This window comes from Coturnix japonica, chromosome Z (assembly GCF_001577835.2).
Source record: "Coturnix japonica isolate 7356 chromosome Z, Coturnix japonica 2.1, whole genome shotgun sequence".
In the NCBI taxonomy this organism is placed as follows: domain Eukaryota; kingdom Metazoa; phylum Chordata; class Aves; order Galliformes; family Phasianidae; genus Coturnix; species Coturnix japonica.
In genome coordinates this window covers 63,215,932-63,230,880 of record NC_029547.1, presented here as the reverse complement: position 1 = coordinate 63,230,880, position 14,949 = coordinate 63,215,932, and the positions used below count along the sequence as shown (strand labels likewise).

At 36.1% G+C, this 14,949-nt stretch overlaps 1 protein-coding gene across 2 annotated transcripts in view; it reads left to right on the top strand.

Moving 5' to 3' along the window:
- The window catches only part of HSD17B4 (hydroxysteroid 17-beta dehydrogenase 4), a 51,731-nt gene extending 38,412 nt beyond the window's left edge, over nt 1–13,319 (top strand). The window contains exons 21-24 of one of the 2 annotated variants that reach the window (XM_015849994.2): nt 1,302–1,379; nt 3,292–3,430; nt 11,561–11,688; nt 12,900–13,319. In XM_015849994.2, coding sequence (XP_015705480.2) covers nt 1,302–1,379; nt 3,292–3,430; nt 11,561–11,688; nt 12,900–12,989 — 435 coding nt within the window. In that variant the 3' untranslated portion in view covers nt 12,990–13,319. The remainder of the gene's footprint in view (nt 1–1,301; nt 1,380–3,291; nt 3,431–11,560; nt 11,689–12,899) is intronic. The other variant, XM_015849993.2, reaches the window with a different exon arrangement.
- Nucleotides 13,320–14,949: the final 1,630 nt, after the last annotated feature.

The window sequence follows — 14,949 nt, the reverse complement described above, 5'->3', positions numbered from 1 at the left end:
TTAAAAGTTAGTGTTGCTCAGCCCTGTGAGGACTTCTAGATCTTTTTGAGGTTTGTGTGTACAGTCTAAACTAACATTGTTCATGGTATACTTTCCAGCCCTTTGAAAGCTTGTATATAGAATGTGATCCTTCATTGTGTTCAAAGGCTGGATTTTCTGTTGTGCTTGGTTTAGCGTTAGCGTTATATACAGAGTTCTGGGGGATGTTGATACCAATTATTTTTTTAGTAAGCTGCAGTGTGGAATAACATAACATAGTTTAAAGGCAGAGTATTAGTGTTTACCATGATTACAGAAAACATGTTGCTTCAACAGTTGCTTGTTCAAAGCAATTATTACTTTTTGTAATTCAGAGTAGTCTAAAATCAAGTCGTATCATCTGTGTACATGTAAGTACACTCAAGATAAATCAAACTGAAAACACACATTTAATTGTGATGCAGTACTTTAAATTCATTTTCAGCACTGCCTGCAGTTGCAGTGATGGTGGTGGCAAGATGTTAGGAATGACTTGAATAATCTTTAGTGTGCATTCTTTCTATCTTAAATTCACCTGTGAAATCATCTAGACTATGGTTTTGCCTGGACTTTTCAATTTATCGTATAACTCTGTATGTACTGTCAGTGAATCATTTTGCTGCTGCCTTTTTTTCACTGTCAGGAAGTCAGTACGGTTTGTGTGTCAGTCCTCATTAAAGAAACAATGCCGAAATGAAACTCAGTTTCATATCTGATGCATAACTATTTCAAAAAATAAAACAGAAAAGAATTCAGGTATTTTTTCCGCCCTCTTTCTTCTTGCAATCTTTCTGATCTAAAGGTGTTTAAAAAATTGTTTCTAGTGTAAGATGCCTAAAGATACTGGGAGCTACCTCACTAAAATCATCCTGGAGCAATGTATTTTTCTCAGAGCTATTTAGGAAGTAATATTAACAGTTATTTGTGTCAGAGATGATAATTTTTCAGTTACATAATGGTTTTTTTGATCACTTTGTAAATAGAAAACCATCATTAGCTTTTGATTTAAGTTGTCAGGAATCAGTTAATTGTTTCATTTGCAGAACTGTTTGCAAATGGTATAAAACTAATTGGCTTTAAAGCTAGACTTTTTGTTTTTCTTCTCACTGAAACCTTTATTTATTTATTTATTTATTTTTCTGTTTTCTTAACCTCTGGGCTTAAAATGTAAATGAAAGCTTATGCTGTTTTTGTTTATTTATCTATTTATTTATTTATTTATTTATTTATTTATTTATTTCTCATGCACTATGTCTTCAATGTAATTTCTTTCACTTTCACAGGTCAAAGAGACTGGAGACATTGCTATTGCAGGGGGCTATGTGGATATAACCTTGGATAAGCCTTCTTCCCTGAAGCCTGTAAGCAAAAGAAGTGTTGACTTATAAAGGAGCATAATGGGGCTGTATTGTTGGGAGGAGCAGGAGAACAATAATAGAATCACTTGCTAGTCTTATCCACAAAGATTTCATGTGAATAAGACTTCAGAGAAGTGAGCACATGCTGTGGTTATTGTGTAGGGCTTGTGGATCTATTTTGAAGGAAACATGCTGAGAGAATCCACAGAATACCTGGTGGAGTTTGAAGTTCTTTATACCATTTGAGCTGTTAGTAGAAGCATTCCTCTGCGTGTTACAGAAAAAGAGAGAGATGCAGCATGCAGGGTCACACGTTAGGGAAGTACCTGTAAAACGAGCATGTTGATTTTCTTTTGCAGATGATAGATACTGAACTCATTATAAGCTTTAAAAATTAGTGACTTTTCTTTCCCTATGTTTGTAGAGTTATGGGGAGAGTGACAGGAAAGCACTAAAAGAAAAGAGCAAGTGAAAATGAAATAGCGTCCTCACAGAAAGAACAATTTTATCATTGAATTATCTTTTTGAAAGTAGGCTCTGAATGCTGTTTGTGAATATGACCTAACACACACTATGTAATTCACAGCATGTTTTCTCTCTGAAAAGGAAAGAGAGGGATAGAGAGAGAGATAGCTCAGACTTGAATGGGTATTGTTATATACCCAGGATACTGAACTTGCCACAAAAGACAAAATTGCGTGTACTGATGTCTTTCTGGGTAGTTAGTGTGGTCTTTGGAGAACTGGGTAGACAATACCTTGCCTTAATAAACCCTGATTTTTGTTCCATTGATTTTTGTGTGCCAAGAATGAGTCTTCAGTGCATTGACGTTTATGAAATATCGAGATAGAAACATTCATCTAAAGCTTGTGATACATTCTTGTAACCTGTGTCTTTACACTGGTTGTGTGCAGTCCTTTGATATTCTGAACTGTTGTCAAATCTACATTTGAGGTTCAAACATTGAAGGATTAGAACATGTCAGTGAAACATGGACAGCACAGGTTTTTTTTTCTTCAAGCTAACTTTGAGAAATTAAGTTACTTGGGCAGGAGTTTTCTGATTGAGTCATGCAGGGGAAACTCACCTGAGTGATTGTCAAATTGAAATGTCATCAGAAATCATATTGGATGATGTAAAATGTTTCTTAGTCATAATTGTGGTGATGAAGAGAGAGGCAGCATAAGCAGTACTGCATCCTTATATGCAGTATATGGGTAGGTACAGCAGAAAAAAATAAAGCTAGGATAACTTTTTTCTTCACTTCTCTTTGGATAAAAATATTTCTCAGGGGAGCTTCTTAAAGTAGAGCTTTTTATCAAGTACAAATATTAGTTGAGGTAAAACAATGAAAGGCTTGCACAACATCACATGTTTGGAAAAGTTAAAAATGTGAATGTAGCTGATCCCACTCTGAAATGGTCAACGTATTGTGACTGCACTGGGTTCTGACTGTGTTCATATTGCAGTCTCTGATAATCTATCGTGCTGTACTAAGGTAACATACTGGTGAAAACATTTGTTGTGTTTTGAAAATGAATATTCCATTCACTGTGGAAGAAGTGGCAATGGTTATCCTCTGAATGGAGTAAAGGGCAATTTGCAAGCTGTTTAAAAATTCCTAAGTGTAAAACATATCTTAAATTGTAGTGATAAATGACAAAACCTGTAAAAGCGAGATATGAACTAATTCTCCAGTAAGAGTCCATGAGTGTGTTTTGCTCGAGTATACTCTTTTATGCTGGCGATTGCTAGAAGTAATTATTTGTGGTGGAAAACATTTTGATTGCATTGGATAATTCTACAATAGAGACTCCTGGACACAATGCTTAAAGTAATAGTCATATTTTTTTTTTATTTTTTTTTTAAAGAGCTTTCCTTTTTAAATCCTTCCTGCTCTCTTTTTCTTTTTAAGACTACAGGGCTGCAGAGTGACCTGGTGTTTGAAGAAATTGCCCGTCGCATCAAAGAGATTGGACATGAATTGGTAAGGAAAGTAAATGCTGTGTTCCAGTGGAACATCACTAAAGATGGAAAAACAGCAGTGCAGTGGAGTAAGTAGTAGCTCTTACATAATGTCTCAGTGCATTTTTTTTTTTTTTTAAATGAAGTGAGAAGAATTATACTCATTTTAATTAAACTGATATTTTTAAAACAAGGATAAACTATTAGATGAATGCTTGCAGGACCTAAAAATCTGACTGCAAACTGAACACACAAGTGATGAAGAGATCAGATAAAGTTCCATACTGGCAGTTTCTTTTCAATTTCTAAGAATATGCTTCTGTAACTTGCCTACTTAGATGAAGACATAGGCACACTGTAGAACTTCAGGGCATTTGTACTTACATTTTCCAGAATAGGTCCTCACTGCACTTAGGCTAATTTAACCTTCTTCTAGGCATCCTGTGCTGAAATAACTAGTCTGCTGATAATGTACAAACTGACTAATCTGTATTGAGCAAGTATTTATTTCTTCAGCATTGTTCTTGTGCCTTCAGTAAAAATATCATCCAACTTATTTCCATGTGAAATTTCTGATGTGAAAGTGTAATGAATGTAAACATTGTTTGCCCATCCCTCAGGGAAGGACAGGATTGATGAACAACCTAAAGCTTGTAATGGCAGTGGGTGGGAGGGAAGGGTGTAATTTGCACTCAGTTTGTAATTCGCAGACCTTACTGTCTTCTTTGTGGAGAAATGCAAATCTTGGGGTCAAGCCTGTCCCTTGCACAGCTTGATTTCTGTTGGCTTCAAAGGTTGAATCCAGTCAGAACAGTTTTAGGAGGTACTCATGAGGTGGGCTTTTCTCCTTGTCAGGAGATAGTGATTCTTAAGGTCAAATCTGATCTTTTTTTCACTTTGTCCTATAAATTGTTGCTGAATTTTCTTTGTTATTATTATTATTTTTAATTTTATTTATTTATTTATTTTAAATTTTTGTTTGCTTTTTAAGAAGTGTTGAGTCTGTTTAATGTCATGTCCTCATGAAATGTTTACAGTGTTTACAGAGCAGTTTAGGACCTTACAATTTCACTTTCTCTTAATTCTAAGGATCTGGAAATTCTGGAAAGTGTCACCTGTAGAATGATCAACATAGTTTTGTATTACATTTTCTGCAGTTTTTAAGGAATGGGGAGGCATGCACTCTTGGATAGCAATTACTCAATTTACTGAATATACTTGTTTAGATTGTTAATGCTGAGTACCTATAAATCAAAATGAGAGAAAGGATGCTGCATAATTTAACTAAGATGTCTTGAAACTTAGTACTATTCTTAATCATTCCTACCATTCCTCAGGACTTCTACTCTTAACACTTCTGTTAATTCAAATGATATTTAGAACTGGTTTATGAAGTCTTTTCTATGTTTCTGACTGAATTTTTAGAAAATACATTACCAATATACAGATTAGATTCCAAAACCCTAGTGGTTACTTACAGTGGTTACTTGTAGTTTGTTAATTGCATCGTTCTCATCTGTTGTTTCATCTGTAAGTAAAAGTAATACGTGCCAATTGTGTTTACAGTAATAAATAGGAAATAACATTGTCATTAACATAGTTTACTGTTGTTTCTAAATTTGCAATGGCTTTATTAAGTGGCTTAATATTATGTACAGAGAATGGATAAATTAATGGAAGAAGAATCTGGCAAAGAATAACGTGCAAAATCTCTGGTTAAGGAAGACTGTAAGCTACAAATTACTGAATGAAGAATAGACATGCTTGAAAGACTGAAGCTTGGGCAGTGGCCTTATCTGATTCATGAGATCATGTTTTATTATGGTGGAAATGGTTGGATATTTTTGCCTCTCTATATAGAGAGGGAGGATCCATCCTTGTTCTCTCTTTTGTTTGCTACTGAAGCAGTAGGAGGGAAGCTATGCATTCTTCCAATGAATGTTTCACTGCCTAAAAATAATTAAATGGATGTAACTTTTCTGTATCATCTTTTCTTTTGCTTGAGTGAAATCCTGGAAAATAAATAGGTATGGTATTGGAGAGAAACACATCAAATTAACTGAGAATTAAAATTAATTTAGAATTTGTTTGATGTGAGTAAATATTGCATATTCCTTCAACATATGTTCAGAATTCTTATCACTGAAACAACTGGAATGTCAGGAGATTAATTTAGGAGAGGCTTTTGTTTTTCTCTGAGTTCTGAGTTTGTACTAACTGTTGTATTATACATCATCTTTCTATGACTACTTATGAGAGCCTCCCAGGACTGTACAAATAGTGCTTACGGCTCTCCTGTGCTACCTGCTGGGCTTCTTTCCTTTATTAAATTCATTACCTAGTTGTGCTGGCTTGTCTTCTGGTCTTTGGATTTGTCACTTTTCACAGCTTTGTGCTGTTGTGAAAACTGCAGCAACTGACAGTGCTAGAAACGATCTGGACACTGTAGCTCATTGCCGTCTCATTGATGATTGTAGCATCTCCTGCTAATGTCCTTGAGCTTTTTGAGATCTTGGAGGAAGGTGAGAGGGGAAGCAGATAAGAGAAAGCAAACAGTATCATGGTCTGCTGTGATTTTTTTCTCTCGTACAGGCAGTCATTCCAGTGTTTTCCAAACTTTCAAGGCTTCAGTGCTTTTCACTTTCTTTTTAAAATTATTTACCTTTTGATCTCTGTTTTGCACAGTAAGCCAAATATCTTATTATCTTGAATAGAATACATGAACACTTTTTACAGAGGCAACTCCTGATGATACTATTAATTTTAGTAATGGCATTTTTAATTTGCAATTATCTTTATTTTTATCTAAATTTCTATATATGGTATGAAACCATGGTTATAGAAATTCTGGTTTTGCACTCAAGATCTGAAAGTTTTGACAGCTCATTCACTGTCAGAAACGTGTTAAAATGTAGCTGTTGACAACTGATTTTAAGTAGAAGTTCCTTCTTATGGAAACAAATTGTTCTAATTTACATGGATGCTGAAAATGGAAAAAAAAAATAAATCAATATCCATTCTGTCAGTATTGAAACTGCAAGGAATAAGCTAAGAAGTGAAGGGTCATTTTTTAAAACAGAATTCTTGTTAGACACCCACTAGCTTTAACTGCAGCTTCTCCCATTACATTCAATACCTAAAGCATACTCTCTACTCTTCTGCATTTTTAATGCTGTACAATTGCTTCAGTAGTTTTCAGACATTGCCATCGAGATTTATTAGCTGATAGCTAATGAATCTCTAGAACATTGCTCAGAAGTTTAGAAGTTTCCTCTTCTGTTGCTTTGCATCATGCTGAGGGCATAAAATATTTCTCTTCTTTTCCAGTTCTTGAAAAAATAAAACTTTTATAGGAAAGTTTATGTGCATTTCATTGTCTCTAAAATTACCATGAAGCTGCTTAATAATTTAAGATGCAAAGTAACTCTGGGCAATGAACAGTGAATGACACTTTGTTCTGTTTGCTCTCAGGCTGAGGTTTATATTGCAGCTGCTTATCTTCTGCAAGGGAGAATTCGGGTGAGGGGGAAAAAAAAGGCGAAAGCCATGTAATAAATGTTATATTTTTCAATTCTTGGGCTACTTGCTGTTGAAAGCCATTGTATAGGGTTTTAATCTGGATAAATATCATTTTTGAGCTTTGAATTACTTCTCTGACGAGCATATCTTAAGGAGAATAATAATTTTGTGTATTTACTGTCATGTGGCATTTCCATATGTAATTAGAAACAAAAAAAAAAAAATCGTAGGTTGGCTACTGCTTCATGTGCTGGAGCTGCTTAATTTTGTTGTTTACTGGGTGAGCAATGCTGAAATTCTACGTATTTGAGAAGCTAGTTGATTTTGAAATGGGATTTCAGCTTTAAGTTTCATTTAAATTAAGTTCCTTCACAGAGTATTGAAGTAGTAGCATGCCTCTGTTTCAAACTTCTTTTTTTTATATGGAGCAAGTCAGCTGTGGGTAGGGGTAAAGCTGGGACATCCTGAAGCTACTCAGCTGTTTTTGGAAGCTGTGGAGGTGTGCTGGCAGGCTACCACACAGCTGAGGAAATACTTGGGTCACAGACACACCAGTATCCCATCATTATTAAGGTGACCACTGTAATGGCTATGCAACATAGAAGCTTTAATCTCAGAGACATGTATCCAGGAGATTTGTGTAGGAGACCTATGTAGGAGGCTTGTTTCAAGACCATTTCCTGCAGCAGACAGCTGTATTATTTGCCTTAGTCTCATAAAGGTATACTTTACAGGAAGGCATCGTCTTTGGTCTTAAATCACTTTGGAAAGAATTCTTCTGCTCTGAAGGTTGGAATCTGTTCTGGTATTCAGCTCATTTCTTTCATTGCTTATTTATATCCACTTTTCTGTGTGCTGGCACTGTAGTCTCAGGAGAAGATCCTTCATGTTTTCATGAAACTGGCAAGATTTTTTGTTACAGTGCTCTTCATTTGTGACTGCTGGTATTTACTTATTTCTATGTATATTTTTTCTTCTTTATTGAGTAACACTATTTAAGAGAATAAAATGGAAATGGAAATTATAGTTTTCGTATAGCTGGAATAGAACATAGCAGTAGGCTATCAATTTTAAAGTTTTCTAATAACTTTTAATTAACAATGATTTTAAGGATTTCATATGAATGTGTTCCATGGTCATGCAGTATTTTAAGATGCTCTTGTGCCTTTGGAGCTTGCAGTTATTTACAGGAGTGATTTGATAAGGAATGCTGATGTGATTCAGATGTGAATTAGTAGAGAGAACAGCCCTGGCAACACAATGTATTATGTATTTTATTGTTCAGATATCTTAGAATTTGTCACAGTGGTTAAAACGTTTAATTCAAAATGTGTCTTCTAAACTTTACAATACTAAGACTAATCAACAAATATAATTGGGATATATCAAAGCTGCCTTTCTAGCTGGTGCTCAATAGAGTAAAGTGTGTCTTTTGTGTCTTAGGAGGTGTTAAATCACGTTTTCACCATCTAGGTTCACTTTTAGAACAGGCTGGGATTAAGAACAACCAAGAAAAAAAATAATAAGTATAAAATGAAGCATTAAAAAAAGGGAATTATGCTTATTTATTTATATTTATTTGTATGTTTATTTATTTCTAAGGTGAAAAAGTAATTAAAAATAGTTGATTAGAAACTCTAAGCATCTAGTAAGAGCACATGTGCATTTTGTGAATTTATACCTTTGGGTTGCATGTGGCAAGGTTTTCTTAAGTAGGTGGCCCTCAGGGGTTGGCCGCTGTGAAAGGAGACCCAGGGCTAGCCACATGTTGGATACAGCCATCACAACTCCAAAACTGATCCACCTCAGGACAGAGCTCAGTCAATCAGCAGTGCTGGTAGTTTCTCTGTCACAGCACATTTGAGAAAGTGTGAAAAACACCACACAGCAGCTAAGAGTGAGAAGTGACAAAACTCTGAGAAGCATCCCTTGCAGGCACCAAGGTCAATGCAAAAAGAGGCCAGGAGGTGCTCCAGGCAGGGAACAGAAGTTCCCTTCAGCCCAGAAGAGGTCCATGCTGAAGCAGGCTGTCTCCTACAGCCCTTGGGCTCCACATGTAGCAGTCTGGCAGATCTCAACACATAGCCCTGGAGGTGCAGTAGTGGATGTGGCCTGAAGGAGGTGATGGCCCATGGAGCAGAGCCCATACAGGAGTAGGTTGTCCTGAGGGACCTATAGAGAAGAGTGAGGTGAGAGGAATAGCAGAGAAGAATGGCAGTGGGCTGAACACAGTCCCCATTTCTGTATTGAAGATGGGAAGATATTTTTAGTTGAGTCTCCATTTCTCACTAACCTGAAAACAAATGAAGTACATCTTCCCAAAGTCAAGTCTGTTTTCCCAAACATAGCATCTGTTGAGTGCTCTGTCACTGTCTAAACCCACAAGATTTTCCAGAGTACTTTCTCTTCCATCCTGGTGAGGAGCAGGAGTGAAGAGTGGCTTTGTGGCTCCTGGCAGCCATCTGAGGTTGAGCCAAGACAGAAGGATTTGCTGGTCAGCACAGTTTATATGGCTCAAACTGAGCTCAGTTAAGTGACAGTGTTATGGTTTATGGCTTAAAAGGACATTATACAGCTCACAAACAAAGGAGGTATGGAAAACCTGATGTGGCCCTAATGCCAAGCAAATGATCTTTGATCTGGCAAGAAGCAGAACTTGATGTTTTGTTTCACTAGCTGTGAATGGTTTTGGAGAGAAACAAGGAAGTCTAGAGTATTTCTTAGTTTTACTTGTATCTCGAATAGCTATATCTTAACTGCTGGTATGCTTTTGTTCTTTTACAAGGTTGTTTATCTGCTTTCGAGTAATTTCCCTTCTATTCTTACTGTGTCAAGTTAGTGATGTACATTAAACCTGTTTCTGAAACTACAACATGTTTTAGTAGTAAATAATCAAGTGAGTAATAATTGTGTAGTATGTAATTTCCCTCACAGAACATTACCACACACTTAATTCTCTTTCTAGTTTCATTTTAACTGGAAAAAAATATATATATATATATATATTTAGAACAAATTTCAGGAAATGAAAGATTTAACTGCTTCAGACAAACAGAGTTGGTGTAGTTAACCTTTCAGAAATACTATTCAGAAGAAGAAAAACAAAAGGTGAGCTGGTTTTTAGTCTCTGCTGTTAGGCAGTTGCCTTAAAATTTGGCAACTAAAAGAAGCTGTCTGACAATCCCTGTACCTGATTAGCGGTGTTATATCCTTCAGTAGTGATTATGTTTTGTACTTAAGAAAGAGGGGTGTCAGAAGGAAAATACATAAAGAGAAAGGCTGAGAATCTGCAAAATCTGAGAAAGAATTGGCAGAGCATAACCTGTCAAAATATTTTAAACAAGTGACACTATACCTGATAGTGTTAGACCTGTAATAGATTATTTTGGCAGGGCTTTTCATTTGGGAAAACAACACTCCAAATCTCCAGGCACCTTAGGAAATTTTTGGCTTTCCAGAAAAGAAGGACAGATGTTTGGCAAGGCTTGAAATGCTCTCTCCACCAAACAGAACAGGCTGTGTTTGCCTGTCAGGCAAAATAAGGAAAGTGCAAACATGTGTTGAACAACCATCACGTTTGGTTTCTCTGGCTAAAGGATACCATCTAAAAACCTCACAGCTTTACTGTTGACATTACAATTTTGGAATATTTGCAGTCATTAATAACTTGGGACTCTTAGATGTTTAAAAATGTTTTCTTATGTTTGTGCAGCAGTTTTAAAATGGCAGTCCTTCCTGTGAGCTCCCCTCCTCCTCAGGTGGATAGCCTGCTTTCTGGAGTTAACCCAAGGGCTGAAAGTTCATTGAGAACTTTCCTATTATGTTTTTTTCCTTTAAGAACTGTTTCAATACCAAACAATTGTCTGTTTTGGTTTAAACAGGCATTTTCCTGCCCGTTGTTATCAGTAGATTTACTTTCCTTTTATCCCCTAAAGTTCCAATCCAAATTGCTGTGATACCTGTGTTAAACCATGCTGATGACAGTGAAATTATTGAAAGCTGTGTGTGGAACCATGATAAATTAATAAGATTTAAGTGCACGTGCTCCTTAATCATTCCCTATGCTAAAAGGAGCATGTTTTAAGGACAAGGACCAGTCTAATTTGAATATCAAAAGTTCAATCTAGCATGGTTATTTAAGCAGACGCTTGAAAAGTCTGAATGACAAGGTAGAGTCGTGCAATGCTGATGCATAAATTTTGCGTCCATAAAAATAAAAGGGCATGGTTTTTTAAGGTAATGTAGGTATTTTCTCCCTTTGATTACTTTAAAACTAGGTGCGGCGCGAATTGAGCAGCAGTTACATTTTATTGTGTCTCTTCTGGTCTGCACTCTAAAAACAAAACAAAACCCAAAGGATAAAACGTTCTTAATCTCCACTTGAGAAAAATGTTCAAATTTTGGACTTACCACAATTCAGTTACTTTTAACTGCAGGCATGCAGGATGCATACACTTGCACTATCTGAACATATCTGCTCAGGCAGCACAGGAATGGGTGTTTTTTTTTTTTCCTGACCTCTGTTATTTTCTTTCATTAAAGAAGAAGAATTAGAAAAACCTTCATTTTCTAAATAATGATTAGCTTGACATTTATGTTTTATGCTGGATGCTTTGTAATAATGGGTGTGGAGTGTTCTATAAACCAAAAATTTCGTCTTTATTTTGAACTAAAACTATGTTTTGCTGTTTTTTTCTCAGCAATTGACTTGAAAAATGGTTCTGGAACTGTGTACCAGGGACCTGCGAGAACTTCTGCTGATACCACCTTCACACTCTCTGACCAGGATTTTATGGATGTGGTGCAACAAAAGACCAATCCCCAGAAGGTAAAATGCTTTTGACAGACTTACTTGCCTGGGAAGTTTGCCTGAAATCAAGTTCTGGCTTCATGACTGTTTGCATTCCAAAACCTGCAATGCTGGGTGTAAGCACACCTTGTACTGAATTAGTCAGAAGGCATGGAAAGGAATTTATGCCATCTTTACTTCTAAGGAGAACAACAGTACCTCAAATGATATGAAGCCTAACATAACAAAGTTTTTTTTTGTTTTTTTTATTTCTTTTCTTTTTCCCCCTCTGACATTTCACAATAGGATTTGTAAGGAGTCATCTGTAAGGAGTTTCGATATGTCATAGAACAGGAAGATGGTATTTGTTACACTACCCTGATTTTCTGCTACAACTGCTGTGAGGAAAAATGATGAGTGATGCATAAATGCATAAATTCACCAAAATTGGATTGTTTTAAGATTTAAGCAAGCTTCATAAATGGAGCTTGTACTTTCAGTTTTGTAGAATAAAGAACTGCTTAAAATTTCTGGTTTTACCAATAAAGGTGCCTTGTGTAAGAGTAAATTAAACTGTCACAAAAGTAGAATTTCAGCTTACAGATTAACGCTTGAGCAAACAAGAACTTCAATTACATCATCATATAATGAACAGTTTGTTTTCTTTGATCCCAAACAGAAGTTGATAGAGAATTGGTTTTAAAATTGGAGACTAACAGCGATGGCAAATGTCTGTTGTAAGTCCAGATAGCACAGAAATAAAATCCTTTGTGCCCCTCAGTATATAGCAAGCACAGGGCATAAACCAAGCCCTAGATGTTGACAGGTAATCTTCAGAATGCAAGAGAGCTGTGACTGCAATTCAGACATATTATCTCTTCTTGGGACTTTATTATTTCCTTTGAGTTGATGCGGAGTTTTCTCATCTAAAGGAGCTATAAGCATCTATTTAAATTCTGTTCTGCCGTCTCTCTCCTCCTGATTTGAATCTATTTCAAGTTAATGGAGCTATGCAAAAGCATTTCCTTTGAGAACAGTTGAAGAGCTTTTCAAATCGTGAAGCCACAGTTTAACAAAACTTGGAAAAAAATACTGGAATAGACTGAAACAGCATGTATAGCTCTGTGAGCTAGGGACAATGGCACAGAACAACCCCAATTTTCATTGCATTTTTGTTTGGTAACAGCAATTCTTTGGATATTGGATAGGAAGGTGAATGCATTTTTTTTCCTTTTCTTGCCTCTTTCTAGGCATTCTTTTCTGGTAAACTGAAAGTGAAGGGGAACATCATGCTGAGCCAGAAACTGGAAACAATCCTGAAAGATTATGCCAAACTCTGAACTCAACTCCTTGATCACCTGCCTCAGTAGTGAATAACTTCAGCAGGCAAAAAAATAAATAACTTTAGAAGGAGCAACTGAAACATTTTGCAGATTACTTAACATTAATCCGGTTCATTATATTGCTAATATACAAGCTGTTTTACTTGCTGTAGGCGCAAAATCATGAAATGACCATAACCACTAATATTCCTCCTTTGTTTCTCCACAGCAGTAAAGAATGATACTTCTCTCATTATACATCTTTATCTGAATAAAAAATTCTTACAAAGATGCATATATTTCTGTATTAATTCTAAAGAAAATTAAATGACTATACCTCTTTGATAACTTCTGTGTGTCTGCTTGTCTTCATTAGTATTACTTTTGACATCCTGATTCCCATGAATCTAGCTGGCTTGTTATTTAAAAGTTTTTTGTCTTAATTTCTCATGGTCCCACTAAACAATGGAAGTCCGTTGTATGTGTTTGCACTGTGGTGTTGTGGGTTTTTTTTCTGTACAGGAGAAAGCACTTAATCTTCACCTGTGCCCACCTTTTTTAGACAATCCTGTATTTGATGTATTACTCCAATATACTCCTATATGTGAGATCACTCCTAACTTTTGTAAATTACATGGACATTCAGTGAGGCTTTTTCACATAGCTCCCTCATTATTTCAGTTAGGGCTTTTCAAACTGAAGGCTTTCTGTTTTTTGGAAAACGTGATAATCTCTACATGCACAATTTTATCAAAAGGAATTGCTTGAGTGTTACAGAAGGCTGTTTAGAAGAAAAAAGCTTTATCTGTTCATTAATTCTTTCATACTGGCTAACAGTTTCTCTTAATATGGAACACTGGGATGCAAAGGTATGTAACTGGTTGGAAACGTGAGTATAGCACTTAGGCATATGAAATGGCAAGAGGCAACTGGCACAGCTATTGTTAAAGTGTCTGAACTCCTCATGGCATGTGTTTCTCACTTTCATGTCTGTATTTACCACCAGTATAATCCATGTTTAGTTCCACAGTGCAGAAGAGGCATGGACATACTCAAGAGAGTCCAACAAAGATGGACCGTGGAGATGCTGAAGGACATTTTAATCTGAGAGGTATTACACGGCGTAATATATTATAATAATATGTAATATATAATAATATATAATAATGTAAGTGTATGCTCATAAAGGTTGGTATCATGATGATAGCAATTATGTTCACTCGTATGGGCAGAGCTGGGATATCTGTGTCCACATGTTTTCCTGAAGAAAGCATGCTTGTGTATACTTGTTATGTGAACACCTGGAAATGGAAGATAAATATTTTCAAGCCTGAACTAGGAGATGTGACACCAGCCCAGCTGTCTGAGTGGGCTGTAGCTGTCAAAGAGCCTGTTGAGACTGTAAATGAATGGACGTTTTGAGGACAGATGTTACAACTCTAACAGTGGATTCAGTTCTCCACAAAATTATTTCTTCTTGCCTAAGTTAAGACCTATGCTTTATTTCAGATAGAGAAGTATTAAACTGACACACGTCAGCTGGAGTCTCTCTCATAAACTGCACCATCAGTAGATGGGAAACACAACAAGTGAGGTGACATTTGCTGCCTCAAAGGGCCCATCCAAAGCCGATGAGTACATTTATGTTGATTCTAATCATTGTCTGTACTGCAGAGCTCCCCCTTATGAAGCAGCTTTGTGACACGTACAGGAAGGTGCCTCTTATGACAAACATTTTTATTTTTCTAAAGAAAAATGTATTAGAAAAACCAATTTGTTGCAGCTCTGTTATCTGTGCACGCCACATAAATGAGAAGTGATTTTCTATGTATACCTTTCCTGTGTAAATACATGTCCTAAAAATGTGTTTAAAGAATTAATGAGGAAATAGCTACGTGTCCAGGAAAGCAGCTATATTTCGTAATGAGATGTTTTCTGTAGGTGACAGAAACAGTCAGAAACAAATAAAGAAATACAT